This window comes from Grus americana, chromosome 1 (assembly GCF_028858705.1).
Source record: "Grus americana isolate bGruAme1 chromosome 1, bGruAme1.mat, whole genome shotgun sequence".
NCBI lineage: Eukaryota > Metazoa > Chordata > Aves > Gruiformes > Gruidae > Grus > Grus americana.
Genome location: NC_072852.1, coordinates 21,001,698 through 21,025,018, shown reverse-complemented (window position 1 = coordinate 21,025,018; position 23,321 = coordinate 21,001,698). Strand labels below are relative to the sequence as shown.

The window sequence follows — 23,321 nt, the reverse complement described above, 5'->3', positions numbered from 1 at the left end:
GCTTGTTGGTGGAGGCAGGGGAGCGGAGGAACGTGGTCCAATCAGTGCCCGCCACGCTCCGGACCAATTAGAACCCCCCGCGTGCGCAGAGAGCGGGGGGGGGGGCGTGGTGGAAGGGTGTCGAGGGAAGCGTTGCCCGTCGGCCTCGCGCGCCGCCGCCGTCGTCGTCGTCGCCATCGTGAGAGCGGGCAGACACAAACTCCATATGGGCTTCAGATCCATCCGCCATTTGTATTCGGCAGCCGGCTCGGAGCCTTTTGGCAGCCGGGGGCGTGCTCTGCCCTCACCTAATATGGCTGGCCGGGGAAGTGATCACGTGGTCACGGGGCTCTCTCCCCCGCCCCCCTCCTGCGGGCGCCCTCTGCGGTGCGGCCACGTGGGCGTCTGGGCGGTGAGTGTGGGCCGGGCCGAGGGCGCTGTGCCCGTGCCCGTGCCGGCGGGCGGGGCGGGGCGAGGCGCGGCTGGGCGGGGAGGGAGCGGCGGGAGCTAACGGCTGTGTGAGTGCGTGCGCGCGCGCGTGAGGGGGAGCGGGGAGGCCGGTAACGGCCGGTTCGTTCGCCGCAGCCCGGCTGCAGTCGGGCCAGAGGGCGTCGCCGGGAGCTCCGTCTCCCGCGGAGGCGCCGGGCTGCGGCTACAGCTGCGCAGCAGGCAGCGGGGCGCTGCCAGGCGGCCCCCCCCCCCGGTCCTCCGCCTCCCGGGCGCGGCAGCTGCGGCGTGGCGGGAGGGAGCGGGGCAGGGGAGGCAGCCGCCTGCTGGGCCTGTCAGCGGGCGGGCGGGCCTGCTTCTGCCGCGGGGTCCTGTGCGGCCTCGGGGACCGTGCCGGTGGCTGCAGAGGCGGCGAGTGATGTGCTGTCGTCTTGAAACACCCCGGGGCTCCACGGGAGCGGCCTGAAGGGCAGTAATTTTAAATCCGCCCCGAGTGCGCACGCATCGGCGCACGCTGTGACGTGCGGCTAACGGCGATCTCCGTTTCTGAGCTCGGTGGGTTCGGCGTCGCCTGCCCGTTAGCTGAGGCGGGGGGTGGGGGAGGGACTGCGCGGCCAGCGGCCAGCCGAGGAGGCAGCGCTGCCGTGGAGACCCGCCGCCGGGGTGGGGGTGTGCGTGTCGGGTGCCCTCCGCGGGGCCGGCCGCTAGAGGGGGTCGGACACACGCCTTGGGCCGGCGGCGTGCTGGGTACCGGGGGGGTGGGGTGTGTTTCGGGGTTTGGGTTGTTTTAGTCGAGAGTGTTCTGTGTGTCTTCCCCCGTCCGAAGAGTGACATTTTCTACATAGCTTCGTAATACCGTCATAGCTGGTGTTGTCTCAGGCTTTGTTTCCTGCCTCAACTTTCTCCTCTCTTTTTTGTCTTAATTTTTTGGGGTTTTTTTTTTTTTAGCCAGTCCCCAAACTCATGAGGAAATGTGTATAAGGATAGCAACTGTCATGTTCCTTCTTAGAAAAGAAGAAAAAGCAATACCAGCAAGTACAAGATTTAAATCTGACCTCGTTCAGAAGTTAGCTTTAGAGCAAAGTTGGAAGAGCTACTAAAGCATAGGAAAAAAACATGAAAATTGAAGATAATACGACATAGGTTTTACCAAATCTAGATCAAGTCAAAGAGGGAGGATCTTTCGGTGAGATGCTCTCAGTGTGGTTCTGCTTACATGTTTCAGTACAGATCGTGTGAGGGAGTGAAATGTGGTCTCTGTAGACAGATTCAACATGCAGTTTGCCTGCCAAACTCTAATATGTTTATACTGAAGTGTGTCTGTAAAACATGAGCCAAATGTGGTAGATTTTTCAGGGGAAGAAAAAAATCTTGGAACTGACACCTCCACAGAAAAAGTACAGAAAAAAGAATAAATCATTTCTGGTAAAAGTATTTCAGCCTTTTTTTAATGTGAGAAAACACTTTATTTTCAGCCAGTTTAATCCCAGGAAAGGTGAATTCCTTGTGTTGAAAATCTCTGCTCTTCTATAATTCAGTCTTGATGCAGACTTCTAGGGATCTAGAAGGGTACAAGTCTGAGGACAACTCTTCTGAAGTCATGAGAATGTTAATGATGGATAAAACTATTTGTATTTGCTTATGATACTCCTCTAACCTTCGTTATTAAAAAATTTTTATGAAGTGAAAATCTGTTTCTGTGTTTTTGGAATTTAAAAATAAAAGTTGCAGTTGCAAGCATTTTGCCTTTATATAGCACATTTATTTTAAACATCAAATTCGGTGTCTACCTGTCTTGATAAATCCCACTTGAATTCTGACGTTTGTCAGCATCATTTTTTGACAGAGCGTGTTATCTTGAGTCTTGACAAGACCACTAAATTTATTAGGCTTTATCTCAAAAACCTAGGTGTTGTCTTGATGCTTTGTTTTTTTTTATCTTCTAGAGTGTTTACCTTCAGGGAATTTCAGTATGTATAATGCATATGATTATCTTCAAAATCTATGAGTATGCTGGCAAGCTTGATTTCTTCAGGCATACAAAAGGATTGGAGTCAACAAGATAAAAAAAGCCTAGTGATAAACTGTGTATGGGATATTTAGCTTCACTGTCATTCCGATGATTTAGGAAGTTGGGGATTGATTGTTTATGTGGTGATCAGCTAAAGATATCAGGAGCAGCCTATACTACAGAGTGATCCCAGTATAATGAATGTGATATTTATAGGTGAAGGTTAACATCTTTTCATTATACAACTGATATAGTTAAGAAGGAAAAAAAAGAGCTTCTTGACGCTTGGGTCCTTTTGCAAGGATTCATTGGGTCCTAAAATACCAGAAATGTTAAGAAGCTATGAATTGGGAATGAGGCATACCTGCCTTGCTGGCGTATTACATGCTGCTCCACATACCACACAAGCTACCCAAAAGCCTGTGTCGCTGTTTGCAGCAGTGGATTGGTCCTTCAGTGTCTTTTTTTCTCTTGGGGAAGTTTGGCCAGAAACGTGGGATGCCTCTATATTTATTGGAAGAATTCAGCAAGAGAATTTTCTAGTCATGAATTTGTACCAGATAAACTGCCCTATGCAGTTCCTGCCAAATGCTTCTTGAAGCGCTCCTGATGGCAGTCCCATACCTATTTTACTACCTCTGTGGAAAAAGGATTCTGTCGTAGCATCACCTATTTTTATCCGTCCTCGTAAAGAAGTAATGCAAGGCACAGGTTAAAAGACTTCTTTGTGCTTCCTGGGATGTTGTCTTTATTTAGGCTCTTAACCTTGCAAAACAATCCAAAAATTATAAGGACTTCCCACAAAACTCTGAGCTCAGGGTTAGAGCTCCAGTTACAGCCCATAACAGTGGCAATCATGAGAAAAAGAGATGCTGTCAGTGAGATACGTAAAATAATATGCAGATACATGCAATTTACAGAAGTACATAAACCTTGGGGTTTATTTGTGTTAGCTGTGACAATAAGGAAACATTAGCTCACTTCATTTTTACTAATGAGGAGGACAAACATCAATTCAGGAAAAGGTAACTCTGGGCGGCAGTTGCTAAGTGATCCTAGCAAATCTGCCAACTACCTTACATCTGTTTCATGGACATATTTAGACTAAAACATGGGAGAAAACGTCTCTAGCCAAAATCCTGGTTGTACCTTAAAAGTGCTATTTTTAAAGTTTTGTTTCTGTGAGAACAGAATGAGAATAACAATAAGCGAAATGTCTTTTTTATTAAATTGTAAACTTAGAAAAAGTGGGAAGCTTAAATTTAAAGAACATGAGAGTACCTTGTTTTTGCTGGAAATGGTCATGGAAAAGAAATTTCTTTTTTAATACTGGTTTATAATCTTAAACCAGAGAAGATGGACTGTTTACTCATGACAGTACCTATGCTTTATTTGCTCTGGCATCATCTGGACACATGATTTTATCATCACAATAAAATACATCATAAATACTACCCTAAGAATGGCTGTTGTGAAACCGAGCAGTTGGGAGAGGCAGGCTTTGTTTCTGGGTAGCAATGCGAAGGATGGGGCTCGGACCATCTCATGCCATAATGACACATGGTGTGCGTGCCGAAGGGGGTTCTTCCTTTGCTCACCAAGTCCAGACCTAGCCGCTGGCAAATGCAGGAGATCAAAGTGCTCTATTCTGAGCAATTTCTCATCCTCATGCTTCCTCTCCCACTAGTTTCAGAGTCCTAGACAAACGAGAGAGTGTGTTCTAAAGATCATGTGTAAACCTGGTGAGAGTAAATTTCAAAGCTGCCTTTCCCACAGCATGCAGACATAATTGAGGTGGCACTCTCAGCAGGGGTGACAGTATGGAATGTAAAGGGAAATACTTTCTTAAGTAGGGTCTATGTTTGAGGGGTTTTAGGTGAAAACTAATACCTTCATATTTACAGAAGATGGCATAAATCCTGAAGTGCTGCCTGAATGTGTCTTTGGCTATCTACTTTATTCAATATATGTATGAAAAAAAAAAAGGATGGATTATTTGATTTAGTAGCCTTTGTTTAAACTTTTACAGTACTGTAGAATGTTTTCCTTGTGTTATTAATCTCTGTTTCTCTGTTTGTACACTTCATGCCATGTTATTAATGTATTTTCTTTTAATTTTCTTTTTAATAATAATAGAATATATGTGAGTTTTGAACCCAAGATGGCTCAGAAGAGGAATTCGAGTGGGCCGTCATTCCTGCTGCTGCAGCTGATTATTATTGTGGCCTTTGTTCATTTAACTGTCTGTCCTTTTACAAAAGTGGAGGAAAGCTTTAACCTGCAAGCTATCCATGATGTGATGTACCACCAACTGGACTTGGATAAGGTAAATTGGAAATAAGGTGTTCTTTCTTGGACACTGTTAAAGATTGCAGTTCCCTGCTATATGAGTAGGATAAATACAATGTGAACGTGGTTTATGTCAGTTTTCCTTTGTTTCTGATTCGCCTGTCTTACTTAGATTTTCCTTTTTGCAGTATGACCACCATGAATTTCCCGGAGTTGTCCCAAGAACATTCCTTGGACCAATTTTTATTGCTGCTCTTTCCAGCCCAGCTATATATGTACTTTCTGTATTAAGAATGTCCAAGTTTTACTCCCAGCTGATAGGTATGAGAACTTTAAATCATCAGAAGAGAGATGTTTTTACTACTGGACTAATGGGTGACATTATAACATTCAGTGTTCGGATCAATGATTAAAATGCGATATACTTTTCTTTAATGAGGGATTTTGCGAACTGTAGGTACTTAGAGCTTGCATGGCATTTCCACCCTCTCTTTGGAGTAACTGACAGCATAGAGAAAGTCTGTGCTAACAAAAGTCAGACAGTGTTGCAAAAAGCCAGTGTCTTCAGAGGATACATTCCCATGTGTACTTCCATGTACGCTTCAGAAAATATTGTTTAACTTGAGCATAGAAGCATTGACCTTTGTGCAAAAGTATCAGACAGGTTAAAGGTGGATTAAAATAGATAAACTACTGGGGAAGTTTTGCTTTTTTCCTTTGAAGTGGGTTATATTGTGATATCTTCAGTATTATTCTTCATAACTTCTTTGCATTACATTATGTAACATGGTTTGTCAGTGATCCATCCGATATTATTCTTACTTCCCGTTTTTATTTTTCTAATAGTCCGAGGAAGCTTGGGGCTCAGTGTGATTTACACGTTATGGAAGTTGCAAAAAGAAGTTAGAAAGCAGTTTGGAGCAACTACATCAACAGTCTTCTGTCTCATCACTGTTACTCAGTTTCATTTGATGTTTTACTGTACGCGAACCCTCCCTAATGTGTTTGCGCTTCCTATTGGTAAGTATTCACATAGAAGAATTTTTATATTTTAAAATTATTCCTCAAATGTATCAATAGTTAAAGCACAGAAAATGTGTGGTCAGACCAAATTAATGTATGTGCTTGACTGAATTGTATGATAACAAGACTAAAAAACTTAAGCAGTTGTGAAGATCAGGTTCGAGAATATCTAAGGAACCTGAAGGTGCACAAGTCCATGGGACCTGATGAGATGCATCCACGGGTCTTGAGGGAACTGGCGGATGAAGTGGCCGGGCCACTCTCCATCATATTTGAGAAGTCCTGGCAGTCCAGCAAAGTTCCCACTGACTGGAAAAGGGGGAACATAACCCCCATTTTTAAGAAGGAAAAAAAGGAAGACCCAGGGAACTACAGGCCAGTCAGTCTCACCTCTGTGCCTGTCAAGATTATGGAGCAGACCCTCCTGGAGACTATGCTCAGGCACATGGAAAATAAGGAGGTGACTGGTGACAGCCAACATGGCTTCACTAAGGGCAAATCGTGCCTGACAAACTTGGTGGCCTTCTATGATGGGGTTACAGCATTGGTGGACAAGGGAAGAGCAGCTGACATCATCTACCTGGACTTATGCAAGGCATTTGACACTGTCCCGCACGACATCCTTGTCTCTAAATTGGAGAGACATGGATTTGATGGATGGACCACTTGGTGGATAAGGAACTGGCTGGATGGTGGCACTCAAAGAGTTGTGATCAACGGCTCAATGTCCAAGTGGAGAACAGTGACGAGTGGCATTCCTCAGGGGTCGGTACTGGGACCGGCACTGTTCAACATCTTTGTCAGCGACATGGACAGTGGGATCGAGTGCACCCTCACCAAGTTTGCCGACGACACCAAGCTGTGTGGTGTGGTCGACACGCTGGAGGGAAGGGATGCCATCCAGAGGGACCTTAACAGGCTGGAGAGGTGGGCCCATGTGAACCACATGAAGTTCAACAAGGCCAAGTGCAAGGTCCTGCACGTGGGTCGGCACAATCCCAAGCACAACTGTAGGCTGGGCGAGGAATGTCTTGAAAGCAGCCCTGAGGAGAAGGACTTGGGGGTATTGATTGATGAGAAGCTCAACATGAGCCGGCAGTGTGCGCTTGCAGCCCAGAAAGCCAACCGTGTCCTGGGCTGCATCCAAAGAGGCGTGACCAGCAGGTCGAGGGAGGTGATCCTGCCCCTCTACTCCACTCTTGTGAGACCCCACCTGGAGTACTGCGTCCAGCTCTGGGGGCGTCAGTACAGGAGAGACATGGAGCTGTTGGAGTGATTCCAGAGGAGGGCCACGAAGCTGATCAGAGGGCTGGAGCACCTCTCCTATGAGGACAGGCTGAGAGGGTTGGGATTGTTCAGCCTGGAGAAGAGAAGGCTCCGGGGAGATCTAATTGTGGCTTACCAGTACCTGAAGGGGCCTGCAGGAAAGATGGTGAGGGACTGTTTATCAGGGAGTGTAGTGACAGGACAAGGGGTAATGGCTTTAAGCTGAAGGAGGGTCGATTTAGATGAGATGTTAGAAAGAAATTCTTTACTGTTGGAGTGGTGAGGCACTGGAACAGGTTGCCCAGAGAGGTTGTGGATGCCCCATCCCTGGAAGTGTTCCAGGCCAGGTTGGATGGGGCTTTGGGCAGCGTGGTCTAGTGGAGGGTGTCCCTGCCCGTAGCAGGGGGGTTGGAACTAGATGATCTTTGAGGTCCCTTCCAACCCAAACCATTCTTTGATTCTATGATTTATTTCTTTTTTTTTTTACCATATATGCTTACAATGATTGTTGAATCAAGCTTTATTGAATGTGAGTATATGTGGAGTTTTTCAGATGGCTTTGATTAACTAGAGGCTTGGGTACACATATCTGATGCATAAACCATAGAGCTATTGAAAAGGCAGTAGTTACACCTGCAGTTCAGAAAAAATCTGTGAACTTGGTCTGCATAGGAAACAGCTTTCTCATGAGACTGTGGAACAAACTCCCACTGCAACCTCTCCACCTTCCTCTTCTGGAGTTATCTACAAATGTAGCAGTTTGTACATTTAAAGGGGAGAAAAAAAATCAAAGTTAAAACCTTACTGTACACATACAATTTTTTCCCCATAGATGATGGGAGGGAAGACTAACCACATGTGACCAATATTAGCTGAGTCACTTAAGGCTTCAATGCAAGTTTTTCAACTAAGAAAATTGTGAGGTTGGTTAAGAACCTGTGTAGAACAGAACTGAGAAAACAAAAAGCAGTTGAAATGTCAGATAAACAACATGTAGTAATAAACTTCTCAGATAATTTCTGCAGGTATTAAAAATACAAGTTCTTTCATGTTTTTGTACTATTAATATTTCACACATTTTTCTTAGGATCATGACCACTTTACTATGTAGTCAGTGTTGTAGAGATAATGATGTGTCTCCAGCTAACCATGCAAATGGATTTATAGTTCTGTAGTCTCTTTTTCATATTTGAAATGGGGTGCTGTTGTCATGAACACAGCATGTACTCAGCCAAGAGAATAAATTAACTCTTCAGCTGATACTGAGCAATAATAATTCTGAATCTTAGTTTGAAAGGCTTTTAGTATTTCCTTAAGGTTTGGGTTTGGTTGGTTGGTTTTTTGTTTGTTTTTTTCCAAGAAAGATATTAAATATACTGTCTAGGAAGAGTTCCCATGTTTTCTTTCTCTGGTTATACTTTTCCTACTTACTTAAGCATCAACAGTAGAAAGTTTTGTGTTATTCCAAATTACATTTCTCTAACAGAGGAAGAATTTCTGGACTAGAAATTGTAGGAAGACCGAGAGAGGATTTGTGGGAAGTTAGAGGATCAAGATGCTAGCATTTAGAAAAATGTTGCCCTTTAGAAAATGAATAGTTCAGCGTGTCAGACATGTGCTTTTTTATTTTTTGCAGTGGTCCTAGCATTGACATTTTGGATACAGCAAAAGCAGAAGCCATTCATTTGGTTCTCAGCTTTGGCAATTATAATCTTCAGATCAGAGCTCTGCATATTTTTAGGCCTCATGCTCCTGGTGACGTTATTAACTAAAAGAATCTCCATTTTCAAGGTGCTTTCCCATGCTGTTCCTGCTGGAATTTGTTGCTTGGGTAAGTGTTTGCTTGGAAAAAAACAAATGCCACATATTAAATTCAACAGAAGTCTGGAGATTTGCCTGACTTCTCTGGTGACCTGGCCCTTAGGGCTTTTTTTATCCTTTTCTTTCTTTTTTTTTTCCCTGATTCCATTTGCTAATAATATGACAAGGTTATTTATTTCTTTGAAAATTTCCATGTGAGGAAATAGAGCACAGAGCAGAAGATACTGTGACCCCCACCTTTAGATGCTTACAGTATAATGTCCTGATCTTAAAAAGGCTTAGATGTGCAAGTTGACTTTAGTAGAATTAGTACTTGGCTATAGCTACACATACATTATCAGCTGTAGTATCTATTGCCATGATGATAAGCTGAATCCCAGGATAAAATACAACACTGTGACAGACGGGGATACCGCACAAGAGGATTGTGGGGAGAGTCACACTTCAGCTCTGTTTCTTTATTACATTAATTTTAATAACTTAAGTGATTATCCATGCTAGAGAGGTTGAAAAATCTCCTTGTCTCTACCCATCCGTGGAAGGCTCATGCATAGGCACGTAAATACTCTAAGCTTCTCTGCCAGCCTACCTAATTGAATATGCTGTTGCCAGATGCCTGATGATGACCTCTGGTAGTGTGCTGTCCCTTCCACAGCATGGACAATGGAAACAATAAAAAATCATGCCATGTGCATTTGGAGGCACCTCACAGTGTAAGAGTTTGGAGGTCCAATGGAAATTAGTCAGTGCTACTCCCGTTCCTTCTCTGGGCAAACTGCTTAAATACCAGAGCAATTTTCACAGAGCTGAGTGGAGGAGATGGGGCTGATGGATTTGCTGCTCTTCCAGTCTTTTTGCCTTTATCCCTTATCCTCCTCCTTCCCTCCCACCTAATAAATAGTAGCAAACTTCTAGAAATTGTTCTTCTTAACTTACCAGCTTTACAATAAAAATCCATTTAGTACCATTTGAAGTTAACCCGGGTTTCTTACCTTTCGTTAAATTTATGCTCTAATATTCTTTTAAAACAAATTGTAATTAAACCACTGCTTTTCACACCTGGGGTTGGAGTGGGGTGAATCTCAATCAGATTCCTATCTAACGTGCTTCTATTAAGACTTCTGTTAAGAAGTGCCTCCCTACCCTGCATTTCCACTGCGAGACAGATTCAACCTTCTCTGTGGCTTTGGGTGAGGCTTACCATGCATGTTCCGGTTTATGTTGATCTCATCAGTAAATGGGCAATTTGGATGTGCTAGTTTGCTTTTCCCTAGTTTTTAATTCACTCTGCTTTGTATTTCTCTCATTCTTTTAGGGCTAACAGTTGCTGTGGATTCTCTATTTTGGAGGCAACTTGTGTGGCCTGAGGGGAAAGTGCTCTGGTATAACACAATTTTAAACAAAAGTTCCGACTGGGGAGTATCCTTTGAAATGTCCTGAGAAAAAGATCTATTGAACACTACCCACCAAAGCAAAGACTTGATGTAACCTATTCCTGAGCCTCAGTTATGGTGTTAAATTCTACTTTTCATCTAGTATTTCATTATTTAAAGCTTACAAGACAATGCCTGTTTCTTAGATCTTTCTGTAAATTTTAACTTTCCTCTGCTGACTGTTTCTTCTTGTTTCTTTGTGTTCTACCAAGGTAGAGCCAGGTTTCTTCCCCTTTATTTTTCAAGTTGCCCATTATTAGTGCCATTTGCTGTGCCTCAGTTTGGCTGATGTGAATGTAGTTGGGCAACTGCTTTTATTTCTCAAAGGGTAAGGCAGAAAACCAAATGCCTGGAAGTGCATATTTGCAAAATTTGCGTGTACTACTGTAAAGAATAGTTACTTTACTTGTCAGCAGTGAAAGATCCTTAACTCTCCTTTTTACCTTGAAGACCTCCCCCTTCTTGTGGTATTTCTATTCAGCCCTGCCTCGTGCTTTGGGATGCAGCATCATATTTGTACCTTTAGGTGTAGCAGAAAAGAGAACTCGGATATTACTTTTGCCGGCACTGGGCTTTATTTTCTTGTATTCGTTTCTCCCACACAAAGAGCTGCGTTTTATTATATATACTTTCCCTGTCTTCAACGTAGTGGCTGCTAAAACATGCTCACGAATGTAAGTTAAAAATTCTGCTTATTTTTTTTCTCTGACGATGCAGAAAAAAAGCAAAAATATTATTATTATTTTCATGCGCTTCTTCCATCTTGGAATCTGGATCATCATGAGATCTTCATATGCTTTAGAAAGGAGGTCTGTGTCACTGTACCCATTTGGCTAAAGAGGGAAATGGAGAAAAAAAAAAGTTAAATGACTTGACAGGATGATTTGGCAAGTCTGGGGCAGAGTTGAGAACAGAGCCCTGATTTTACTGTTACGCTGTTACAATTCAGTTTATTTTATCCACCAGAGAAAAAAGACACATTCCAGTGTACTCCTGCGTTGTTAACATAACTTACCTTAGGGGATAGTTTAATATACAGGTGGGGCTCATGAAACACAGAGTTGGTATTAAATAGTTAAACTTGACTATATTGAGTAAACAAATTGAAGTTAAACTCTGAAATTCTCTGAAAGAGACTACATTCATAGCTAAAGGTTTTAAACACAGAAATACTTAACTTTATTGATGAGCTTGTATTAGCTTTATTAATGAGAATATTCTAATTTAAATGTCACTAGAAGCTAGTCTTTTGGAAATGGATAATAAATGTATTCCATACACATGATTGTAACAGAGTTTGCATTAATCTCTATTATCTAGCAGTGGAGTTTTCATAAAAGTTCTGTCACAAGAGTCAGTGACCAGTATGAAAAAAGAATGAGTTTATTCTTACTCATTTTTCCCTCCTCAACAGACTGAATAACTACAGGAAATCCTGGCTGTACAAACTTGGATCTCTCTTTGTTATAATGCATCTCCTAGTTAATGCTGCTTATTCAGGAATATCTTTATATGTTTCACATTTCAATTATCCTGGAGGAGTGGCAATTCAGAAGTTGCATGAGTTAGTACCTTCAACAGCAGGTATGTAAAGCTGGCTTGAGGTACGTTCACCTAATTTCAATTGCTTTTTTTTTTCTGCTAGTATATCTTTGCATGTACTGGACATTACTGCTTCACACTATTTTTCACACTATTTACATGCATCTTTTGTGTTACTGCTTTGTTAATTTATTAATCAGAGTGTTCCTAGAAGAATTTTGAAATTGTATTTTGTTTTCTTTGTTTACATAGATGTCTCTGTTCATATTGATGTGGCTGCGGCACAAACAGGAGTTTCTCGGTTTCTGGAAATGAATTCAGATTGGAGGTATGTTATGAACAACGTATTTTGATCTCAAGGCAGGAGCCTACTTTTTCCTTTCTTGTATATGCACAGGGGCAAGCATGACAGATATGGTTTCTGGTACAGCATATTTATTAAGCCAGATCAAGAACAATGTGAAATGTCAGAGAATTTTGATGTGGGCAGCGCTACAATTTCAGAAATAGAGCACTGCAATGTTTTTTGATTGTTTTTATTGGTGCTGGTTTGCCTAAATAGTATAGAATCTTTTAAAAACATCAGAAATAGTGCAAAAAATCGTTAGCTTAGTAAAACACCAATATCTTTAATGCAGCTATGTTGGATGTCTCACTAGATCTTGTAAAACTCAGCTGTAGATGAACATGTTTCTGTTCTTGGCAGAACAGTGTATATAATTGTGGGAATATCTTCTCACTTTGTTTGTTTTTAAATGATTTCTGGCAACCTGAGGCTTAACCTGCATATTCATATTCAAAGTCTATTTTTATTTGGAACATTTTTCACACAGAAAGCATTGAAGCTGCTGTTGTGGACTATCCGTCAGATTCATTAGATCTGAGAGAAAGTAGGTGAATGCTTTGTTACCATGACCAGCAGTCATGTACAAACATTTTTAAGAATCAGAATATTTAAATGAATAGTAGGAGACATTTGTGGGATGGCATTGTTTGCTTTTCAGGATGCAGACCAAAAAAGGGCACCTTTCTGATTCTTAGGTCTGCCTCTTCAGCTGAAGTGTAGGTTTCTAATTTAAAATGTCACCTTAATGAAAATTATTCAGCAGAAAGTGACACAAAGCCTTACTTCATACTTGCACAAACCAATACAAGCAGACTTTGGTTTAAGAAGTACTGTGAGCATGGGGTTCTTTTTCCTCAGTTACAGTCTTCAGGATCAGATGAACAAACATCACTTAATTATTGTTTTGTTTAGAGATAAAAGTTTTTCGGAAGTAAAGAGGAAGAAGGGAAAAGTATGCTTCTGGGAGAATTATAAAAAGTATTGAGGTTGCTATGCCTTATTTTATGTCCATGCTCTGTCATAATATTCTGATGGTATAGATAGTATAAAGCTGAATTGCCTTCACAGTTACCAGGCCAATGTTTATTTCAAATTGTTTTTTCCATGTTCATTCTAGAGAAAGTCTTAAGCCACGAACAGTCAGGAGGAGACTTGAAACTATTAGAGTACAAGTGGCAGAACACACGTGATAGCTAAAATGTTCCAATCTCTTCACACTACTCTAAATACAACTCTACTCTTTAAACACAATGCTTAATTTCAATGAGCTTTTTTAGGTCTTGGGTTTTGGATTGTTTTGAGCTTGCAAGGCTGTAGGGTACTGGAATTGGAAGGTGAACGAATAAGATCCCTGTCGCTGATGGATGTTTCATAGTGTTGGAGCCACAGACCAGTTTGTCTCTCTCACTTTTATCTTTACTTATAAAAAAACCTCAAGGGAGGGCTGATTCATCATAAAATTTCACATTAAAAAAACCAGGCAAAATCTGCAACTGAGCATCATGCACAGGAATACCACTTTGTCTGACAGCACAATAGTGTGAAGTTTAGTGGCACCGGCTGTCCCATTTTCCCTTTATCCAAGGAAGTGACAGCCTTTCAGATGGATGAAAACTAATTTACTGTCTTCATAGACTGTGTACCTCAGGTGAAAACAGATTTATGGATGGAGTGGCTATGAAGGCTGATGATTCATCAGGATAACTACAATCCATAAATAAAAGTGTCTTAAAGTGAACAGCTTTCAGTGGCGTGCTTAGATTAGATCTGTTTGCCTCAAGAAAAATGCAAGTGATCCATTATTTTTCTTCAAAGGCTGATTGAAAGAAGCGTGATGCAGATTCTTACGCAGGACAGGTGTTACAATCTTGTCTTCAATTAGTGCAGCCTCTTTGAACCAGGAATAAATATGCTGTGTAAGCTTAAAGTATTTAAAAATAATAAATTTGAGAAATGCTTGCAGCCAGATGAAAGGCCCTTTGTTTGCTGATGAAGAAAATGCAAAATTAGTAGTTGGTAAAGTTGTTATGAAGTATGCCATTCCTTCTGCCAGTTTGGACGCATGTACCATCCTAAGTGGTATTGTGAGCTTTTTGGAAATAGCAGATGAAATCAGCGTGCATTTTTTTTTTAGAAGAAGGAAACACTTACTCAATGTGCAAAGTCTAATTCTACAATATATGTTGTATATAATCACACCTCTGGATTCTGTCAGCCTGGGGTCTGTTCTGGATTGCCAAAATTTTATTTAATCCACACAAATCTTCTAGTTTGCTGTAGAGTACTTGCTTTTAATATCTTAAATGTTAATGACTGCTGTGTCAGGGAGTGTTGTAAAAATATATACATTGAGATTATCATTTACAGTTTTTCACAGAGAATTCAGGCAGATGAAAGGCTAGGTTTGCAAAGATACACGTGGCAAAAGATGCAGCCTAGATTTACTCCTAGGTGCACTTAAGAGTATGTAGGGTTGGGATTGTACCGCTTCGCTACCAGCGTTCATGCCTGTAAGAAAAGCCACAGCTTTGAGTAAGTTGCTTGTGAAATGCATGGGAAGGATCAGGTGCCTAAGAATAGGAGCTCTACGAGCTGGTAGAAAACAGTGCACAGAAAAGGGCAACAGAAAGGGTGAAGAACTGGGCACTGCTTCTCACCTGGGTTACAGAGCATGGACAGTCTTGTATAGTTAGATGCCCAAGGCTACCTGCTGGTAAATAAACTAAAGGTAAGTAGCCTCCGTCTTAACCTCTGTTTCTGGACTGTTACCCAGCATTAGTGTAGAATGTTTTTTCTGGAATATAGAGCAAAGATCTGAATTCAGGTCTCCCACTTTTGAAAGTACACTAAACAGTGCTCTACAGAGTGTTTTTGGGTGAACTTATCTTATTTGATACCTTTGAAGTTGCTGGATTTAGGACTCAATCGGGCTGCCATGTCCAATATAAACATCCTAACCCTTGGGCTATAAATTCCACCTGGCACTCTTCAGTGAATGGATAACAATTGTGAAGTAGAACGGTGTCTTCATGACACAGTGAGGGAGATCTACCTCACTTTGTAGAAAATTGGAGAGGTTCATGCAGCTGTGTGAGATAACAAACTTCAGTTCTGGGCTTGATAGAGAGAGAGTGGCTGAACCTAGATCTTTCACATCCCTGCCAAATGCTTAAGTTACTTGTTTCCTCATCCTGTAAATTTCCTCTATGGCTACATTGAATATAACTCCTTTTAAGAAATAACTGTAAGTGTACATGTTAAATAATTTTAGAACTCACTAGTTATTTTTATATAATTTTTTAATATATAATTTATATATATATAGGTACCTAAGCAGGTTTATAAAAGCTGACCCAAAGTGACCTGCCCAAACATGTAGTAGGTCAGGGAACTGAACTCAGAAGTGCCAAGTTAATACTGTAATTGCCAGGCTGTTATTTCTTTCCTACAGTGTTCAAGGAATTCTTTTCCTTGCTATTCTCTGAGGCTCCTACTTTAATGTGTGACTACCAGAAGAGAAAGGTTTCTGCTGAAGTGCCTCATAACATTTTTTTTAATTAAAAAAGCAAAAAAAACCCCCAGCCAAACCCGAACACAAACAAAAAAAACCCCCAAAACCCCAAACCCACACTTATCCAAACCACAATTCTTGTAGAGTAAAACTTAAAAATTAATCCAGTTTTCTACAGTCTTAGGATTTGGTGTCCTTTCTCCACAGAACTCAAGTAGACAACTGGTGAGAAATGTTCTAGGAGTCTTGATTTATATCACAATAGCAGCAGAAAGATTTGCATAGAATCCCTAAACTCTTCAAAAATACTATTTCTTCCTCCAGTACTAGTTAATTTCATCAAGAGATATAACTGAGAATGTTACAGTTCCTTTTGTGTTCCATCTTTGACGCTACATGCCCTCGCAATAATGGAGATGTTTAATATGTGAAGAGAGGAATGTAAATAAGCTTTCTTTATTTTTTACAGGTATGACAAAAGAGAAGATGTTAAACCAGGAGACCAGCTGATGTTTTCTTACACACACATTCTGATGGAAACAGACCCTCTTCAGATATCACATTACAAGACAACCCACAGGCCATTGGCAAATATACCTGGCATCAGTAAAATCGGGTTGAACCTTACTGCGCTACCTCCTTTTACTTTAAACTTGAAACCAAAATTAGTACTGTTGGAAAAACTTCCTCTATCATCTTGACTGTGAATTCTAAGTAAGTCTTTTGATGTAATTTTGCTGATGACTGAGCAATCTAAGATAGCAGCAAATTGTCATTCCAGCACTGCAATTCAGTTTCTGTGGAAAGGCACGGAAAATCGTTGTGCCGATTGGTATTTAGCTCCGTCCTGTTTCTTACATAAATATTACAATGCATTCCTAGTCAGTATATACTCAAGTACTGAGTTGTATTGTTAAATATGTTTGAGAGGCTACCTGCAAGTTTAGTGGTATTAAGTAAAACCTGTTGACTTGGTTTGGGTAGCTGTTTCATAACGTAGCGCGGGTATGTCCTAATTGTCCTATATAAGATACATAATGGAACAAGTTTGTGCTATGGCAATAATTTGATATGTAATCTATGTGTGCAAAGATGTATTACTTGATGTATCTGCAGGATTGTAACCCCATCAGTTGTTAGATTGCCTGTGTGAAACTTCAATGATGTTATCAACATAGGAAAGCCATATTCATTGTGGCTTCATCACAATAACTAATTGTGCCCTGTAGGCTACCAACTAATTAAAGAGAAAGATTCACTTAAAAAGCAGTTGGACCTCTTGGCAAGCACTGTCTCATAACAGATTTGAGTATTAAAGGATGGTTATCTTTATCCCAACAGCTCATGAATAAGAAGCAACTTGGATTTCACAGAAAAAAAAAACTTTCTAAAATAGTGCTTCCCTCTTCCCTCTTCTGCAATGGTATTATTTTAATTTGCAGTGTAAAAATTTACCTATGAAAATATTCACTTGAATACACTTCAAGAAGATAGATGCTGTTTTCCTTTTTTTATTAAGTAGTCCCTTTGGAAAGGAATAAACTAATGTGCCATGTGTTGTATTCTATAAACTAGAATAAGATAGCATGCTCTGTAGTCTCTTTCTTAGATGTTTTTGCTAAGGATGTCTGCCTAGATTGCTGAATGGAACAAATTAAGGGGTAAACTAAGAAAAAAAGTTAGAATTTTGGTTAGGACCAGTTGTAATATGACAGGAGCTCCATTACTGTAAGAAATCAGTATTGCTGAAATAATCATGGGCAGAAAACTATTCCTTGCTGACTGCAAACTCGAGTAAAAAATTCTTATTGAAGTGGTTGGTTTTGTTTTTTTTTACTCTTAAAGTGTGCTTCATTCAGGAACTGTATTTATCCGTGTACATTTCAGTTTTTAGGACCGTGTTTTCTTTTTACCTTTTAGATGATGTATCTGAGGAACTGATCTGGTGGGGTGGAGCCTGCTCCCGTGGGTGGCGGTGGCCGTTGGGCAGGCTTCCTCACCCTGAGCAGGTCTGCAAAGGCAGCCTGCAGAACTTGTTGGTCCAGTCTCCGGCTGCTCTTGAAATTGAAATCGCTCAAGTATTATCTATCTGACTTGTCTTTAGAAGAAAACTCAGCTTCCTCCTGAGCTAATTTGAACATCAAACAGTTCACATGAGACAGAAGGAAGTATGTGTGCAAATAGCTGAGAATTTGGAACAATACAAAGGAAAATTTTTGAGTAATGATGTAGGCCCTTGCATTAAGTCTAACCATTGACTTTATGTAACTCCCCCACACTGTAATCCACAACTCAAGAACCTAAACTAGAATTTATCCTGCCCTAGTATTGACAAACATCTGCACTCCAGCTTTCCAGATCCCTGGTTGTCAGAATCCCTCTGCAGAAATTTGCTTGTATTAACTACAGAGAAAACGTAGGGCTATTATGCTTGTCACATAGGCATCTCGAGCTAATGCCTAAAGTAGCACAGAATGCATGGACATGAGGCATCTGAAGAGTTAAATCTTGTTGAATATCAGACACACTTAGCTGACTTGGTCCTTCCACAGACTGTGGTTCTGGTGTCTGGGTGCTACCTGTTGGACTTTTACACTAGTGATGGTGTTCAGCTGCGGTAGTAGCATGTAATACTGCTCACGGCCCTCACCGCTGATGAAAATAGAAGCTATCAGCTCAAATTGGCTGTTTAGTCCACTTGTTCGGGGTAGAGAAAGGTAAAATGCATACAAAGCGACAGGAAAGAGATACTGGATTGCAGTTTTGAACAGTGTCTGAAGTTTATTTATGTCCTGTTGCATCTTGCTCTGTATGTGTGGTTCTTGAAAAGTGCTTAGTTTTAAGATTGGCAACATGATTGAGTTTGTGGACTAAGGGCTAGATCGCGACCCACGCAGTGCATGCAGCACCGCAGCACCGGTGGCTGTGCGACTGTGACAGCAGGGGTAACTCCCTCCAGCACAGGCCAAGAGTATCATGGTAGCCCAACCCTGGAGTAAGAAAGGGCAGCTGTCAAACTGTGATGAAGATTACTGCAGTTTTTCCCCAAAGGCTGTTTTCAGTAAACAAGCAGTCCTTGGAGTAGAAACAAAAGCTAGCTCTTTAATTAATCTTCTCATCTCTAAGCCCTGTGCAGCCTTTCTTTATCTCCACAAGAAACAGAGCTTATTTTCTCCTTTAATATAATTAATATTCAGTGTACTTGCATGGAAGAAAGTAAGTGCGGGTTTAAGTTCCTTCAGATACAAGAGGGCAATAAGGAAGTCTCTCACCCCTTCTACAAACTTGAAGTGGGGTATTAGAAATTCTTCTGCCTTCGAGGCACATGGGGGAAGCCTCAAGTTACTGCATGAGTGGTGCAGGTAGGAGACACTGAAAAGTTGGTGGAATTTTTGAAAGGACTTTGAAGTACTAAACTGTTCGTGAATTCCTTTTGTCTTGACTGATCATAAGCAACCCTAGCTTAGAGTATACTTAATAAAAGCAATAAAAGCAGAAATAGGGTGAGCATACTCAAAATAACTGAATTAACCTGAATAAAGCAAAACATGGATAGTACAGCCTATTTATAAACTGTTATATCTATGACATTTAAACACAGAATGGAATCATAAATAAAATGCATTTAACGTATCATGCTGCTGTAGAATGAGATTTATTTTAGGATGTCTTTAACTTCCCAAAGGTCAAACGTAGTGTAGCATCATGCATTGCCTTTTGAAGTTTGATTCAGTTTCTTACAAGCAACATTTGTTCCTGTAAAGAGCAAGGCTAACAGATGATTTGGACACAGACATGTCACCGTGTCATTTCACCCAGAGATGGTGAATAATCACTCTCTTACAGCACGAGATTAAGACACCCTGTGTTGTAAAACTAAATAAAGTAATTGCATGAAAAAAAGTTGTGGAACTTGCTACGAGGACATTTTTGTGTGGATGCTGAAAATAAAAGTGGCTTCAAAACACAGTTGGACAGATTACTGGAGAACTGAAAGAACCAAAGGTCAAGGAACAATTTGCATCCAGTTCACAAAGTCTCTAATCGAGTGTCCAGAGCTGGGAAAAATACCAGACTGTATTTACCTTATACCTGCCCTAACGCTTGCTATGGGCAAGACTCATCTGTCTCGAGTGAATTTGGGGCAAGGAGGCCTGGAGAATGGTTGTATTGGATCCAACATAAAATGTATTTATCTTTTAACACTGAGAAAAACCATAACGCGTCTCGGGTTCTCCCCTTTGCCATCCATTTCACTTCATCCGTCAACACCACCTCAGTGCGATGTAACTGCATGACACATTTTGAAACAGTGGTCCCGGCCCATTTCTTGCTCCCTGGCCATTTCACACATCCCCTTGGTGAGAGAGGTGACACATTCGGGCAAGTAAGACTGAGATGGTGCTGCCTCTCCTACTGCAGCTACAACTGTTCCAGGACCGTTCCTATCTTCCCGAGTATTTACAGTTCTTTCCTGAATGCTAAGGAGCTAGGAAGGTGATAGTGCTTTCCTCGCTTTATTACCTGTGCTCGTTCTTAATTACTCCCCTTCCGCCCCCCCCCCCGAGAGCTTTCCTTGTAACTTCGTATTCAAAGAGTCTGCCTTGTACAACTGACTTCACTTTCTATTTGCAAGAGAAGAACAAAACCACAAGCTGAGTTTATCACCAATGTAAGCAAGACTGTTTAGCCACAGCGTTTTGTTAGCTGGTTACATAATTAGTCTCAGCTATGTCTTAAATGAGATGTATCGCTATCTGCTTCACATGGGGCACAGATTAAAAGGGTGCTTGCAAAAATTCCTGAAGTTAAATGATGAAGAATACCTCTCCGTGAAGGTTTTCTTCGGTTTTTATTTAAATACGTATGTTTCCTAATTGTAATTGATCCATTTTGTATGCAACTACTTACTTGAGATCAGCTCTTTAGATAAGCGTGAGCAAGAACTGCTACTGGTGGTTCATTTCAGACCTTTGTGATGGTAAGGACAGCCAGTGTTTCTTCTGAAATTCTACATCTTACTGTCACGGGCAGTCTTTCACCAATTCTGCTTTATTTCAGCTGCAACTGCCCTTGGTTCTGGATCCAGTTATGTCAAGTGTAAGGTAAAAATGCTGCCTGAAATGGAGTCCATCTTTTCCTTTAAAACTGACGATTAAATCAGGAAATTGGAAGAAGGAATTGGTTCATACAGGAAAAAAAAAAGGCAGGCAGGCACTGCTTAGGCATCGATCTAGCCCTTGGAGCCCAAGTGGATACCCAAGTTGGGGACATCGCTGTGGTTACCATTTCTGGTTGGTATACTCATTTTATGAAACAAAGCACTTTTGGGTCAGTTTTGCAAGGAAACCAAGAAGGTAAAGAATCACTCTTGTCACTAAGAATAAAGCAAAGGATGAATATATTTGTGGAAGACTAAAATGCTTAGTTTATGCAATCTAAATAATCTGTAATTAGAAAGTGTTATTTGCTAATTACATGTTTCTTTTCTCTGTGTTTGGACATAACTAAATGCAAGTTTGTTATGGTCAGCTCTGTATAGTGGTGGAAAACAATGCTACTTTAACGGACAGATCTCTCAACAACTGTAAACATCTACTTTGAGCTTGTAATCTATATTTACATTTAATCAATCAAATCCTTATGCTGGAATTTAAACTGCTCTAGATTGAGATTTCGGTTCTTTGTAAATTCAGAAGCTGCTCTTGGGGAGCAAGGAGAAGCTATGAGTATTCCTAGTAAATGCTTGCTGGCCAAATTCCACAGTCAAACAGGTTTCCTTCACTTGTACTTGGTGAGTAGGGAAAGAGCCCAAATGGAAAGGGGCAATGCGGGGGGAGCATCAGCACAGGTTTCTGGAGCAAACATAGATCTCAGTCGATACTTTCCATTACACACCCTTCACAAGACTTGAGTTCTTCGAAAAGGCTGTTGCAGATCTGTACTTCTTCCCCTTCCCACCTTTGGTACTACAAAGTATTTCTCGCTGCAGCGTGTAATTAGGTGTTACACTTGCCAACTCTTAAAAGAAGCAAAAGCTGTAAGATTCTTACAATGACACAAAGTATCACCTTAGTATCCTCTACACTTTTTACCGTAAGAGGAAAAAACACCCCTCTGCTTAATAAATTTATTTCCAAAGTTGCTAATGTACTGAAATTAACTGTTCAAATGAAACAGATATCACTGCTGCAGGTCCACTGTACCATTATGCACTGGGGAACTGCTGCTGCAGAGACTGTTCCAGCACAAACGCAGCTCGATGAAAACTCCCACCGCTAACAGAGCTTCTGCTTTACTACAGTCTGACAGGGAGCAATGTAAAAATAAGGGAGTTTCTCTACATTACAAATATGAGAAGGGTTGGAATGAAAGGTTTAGCAATCATGAAGATTTTATATTAAAAATCATAAAGTAAACTCGACACAAACCCCACCCACTCAATAACTTACCTCAATACTTCAGTGAAGGCTTTCAGCCCTTCTTTTGAAGTCATCCTTTCCTCAAAGGCAACAGTGCCTGAACTGCAGATGCTCCCATAACTCCTACAGAAAAATCAAGGCTTGCATCCAAAACATAGCAGCTTTGTGCTTTCAGTCGCTCCTATTTTAAGTTTTTAAGAATTACATGTTTTTATTTTAAGGCCTTTTGCACCTATTAGCTTAAAAAAAATTCTAACCTAATTATTAAATCTTATCCAAGCTGATACTGAAACAGTGTGGTCTTAAGAACTAAGCCCTTAAAAAAAATTTAAAAAATTGCAGGTACAAATAAATAAGACTAACTGATAATATTTTACTTTTAAAAATAGTGACTATTAATAGTGACTAATAGCTCTCAGGAAAAAGTTTTTAGAAAAAGCATGATTATACAATTAAGTATCCATATGAATAAGATGCAAATTGGGGGCTGCAAAATGCTGTCACTTCAACTTTCCACATGAGAGTTACGTAGGAGCCTTCAGAGCACTGAGCTGCTTGTTTCCAGAGACCTGGGATTTTCAGGTAAGCTTGTCCACTGCCCGCACTCCTGCTGGCATGATGTGGCTCCACAGTGCTTTAAGCCAAAGGCCGTATTTACAGTCAAGCCTTGAGTGAAAATTGTATCACTTGTTTAAAAAGAAAAAAGTTTCTTCATCCTCTATGTCCCCCTCTACTGATTCAGAAAGATTAAACATCTCCTTTACAAAGGTCAAGGTTATATTCACAGTTAAAATGTAGGGGGAAAAATGGAGATAATAATTAACCAGTAACCATTTGAACATGTTTCCCAATAAGCTGCTTCAAACTCACCTAGTTCGAACTATACATAAACTAGAACAAATTGTTTTATTACTGCAGAAAAAGCATGTGCTGTTCTCATTTAACCCTAGAAGAACAAAGAAATGCTGACTGTTGATAGAATTAAAAGTTACCTTTTAAAATACTGGAGACAAAATGCACTATTAGTTTCTCCCAAGTACACTATATAATAATTTACTTAAATAGTACAGATGTAAACATAACTGATGGAATAACAACTGAAAGACCTGAAACCACAAAATGGTTAGAGAAACATCACGTGGAAACCAAAGCCACCTGGGAAAGAATTCAACAAATTTTCCTGAGGTTGAATAGCTTGAGTGAAATGAAAAGAACCAGAATCCAGGCTTAA

At 40.8% G+C, this 23,321-nt stretch overlaps 1 protein-coding gene and 1 long non-coding RNA gene across 5 annotated transcripts; one reads left to right on the top strand and one right to left on the bottom strand.

Moving 5' to 3' along the window:
- The first annotated feature begins 136 nt into the window (after positions 1 to 136).
- ALG12 (ALG12 alpha-1,6-mannosyltransferase) lies at positions 137 to 17,481 on the top strand. 4 transcript variants are annotated; one of them, XM_054826792.1, is made up of 10 exons: positions 137 to 391; positions 4,574 to 4,763; positions 4,915 to 5,047; positions 5,573 to 5,746; positions 8,652 to 8,846; positions 10,152 to 10,255; positions 10,720 to 10,943; positions 11,684 to 11,853; positions 12,064 to 12,139; positions 16,138 to 17,481. In XM_054826792.1, exons 2-10 carry the CDS (start codon positions 4,599 to 4,601, stop codon positions 16,367 to 16,369), a joined length of 1,473 nt encoding a protein of 490 aa, XP_054682767.1. In that variant the 5' UTR covers positions 137 to 391; positions 4,574 to 4,598; the 3' UTR covers positions 16,370 to 17,481. The 4 variants fall into 4 exon arrangements, with proteins under 4 accessions (XP_054682767.1, XP_054682776.1, XP_054682756.1 ...); XM_054826801.1 differs by lacking the exon at positions 137 to 391 and adding an exon at positions 459 to 497; XM_054826781.1 differs by lacking the exon at positions 137 to 391 and adding an exon at positions 504 to 981.
- LOC129206849 (uncharacterized) lies at positions 10,937 to 23,296 on the bottom strand. The gene is made up of 3 exons (XR_008577295.1): positions 22,660 to 23,296; positions 22,121 to 22,213; positions 10,937 to 11,102 (listed from the first exon to the last, which is right to left on the bottom strand). It is a non-coding gene; the product is annotated as an uncharacterized LOC129206849 (long non-coding RNA).
- Positions 23,297 to 23,321: the final 25 nt, after the last annotated feature.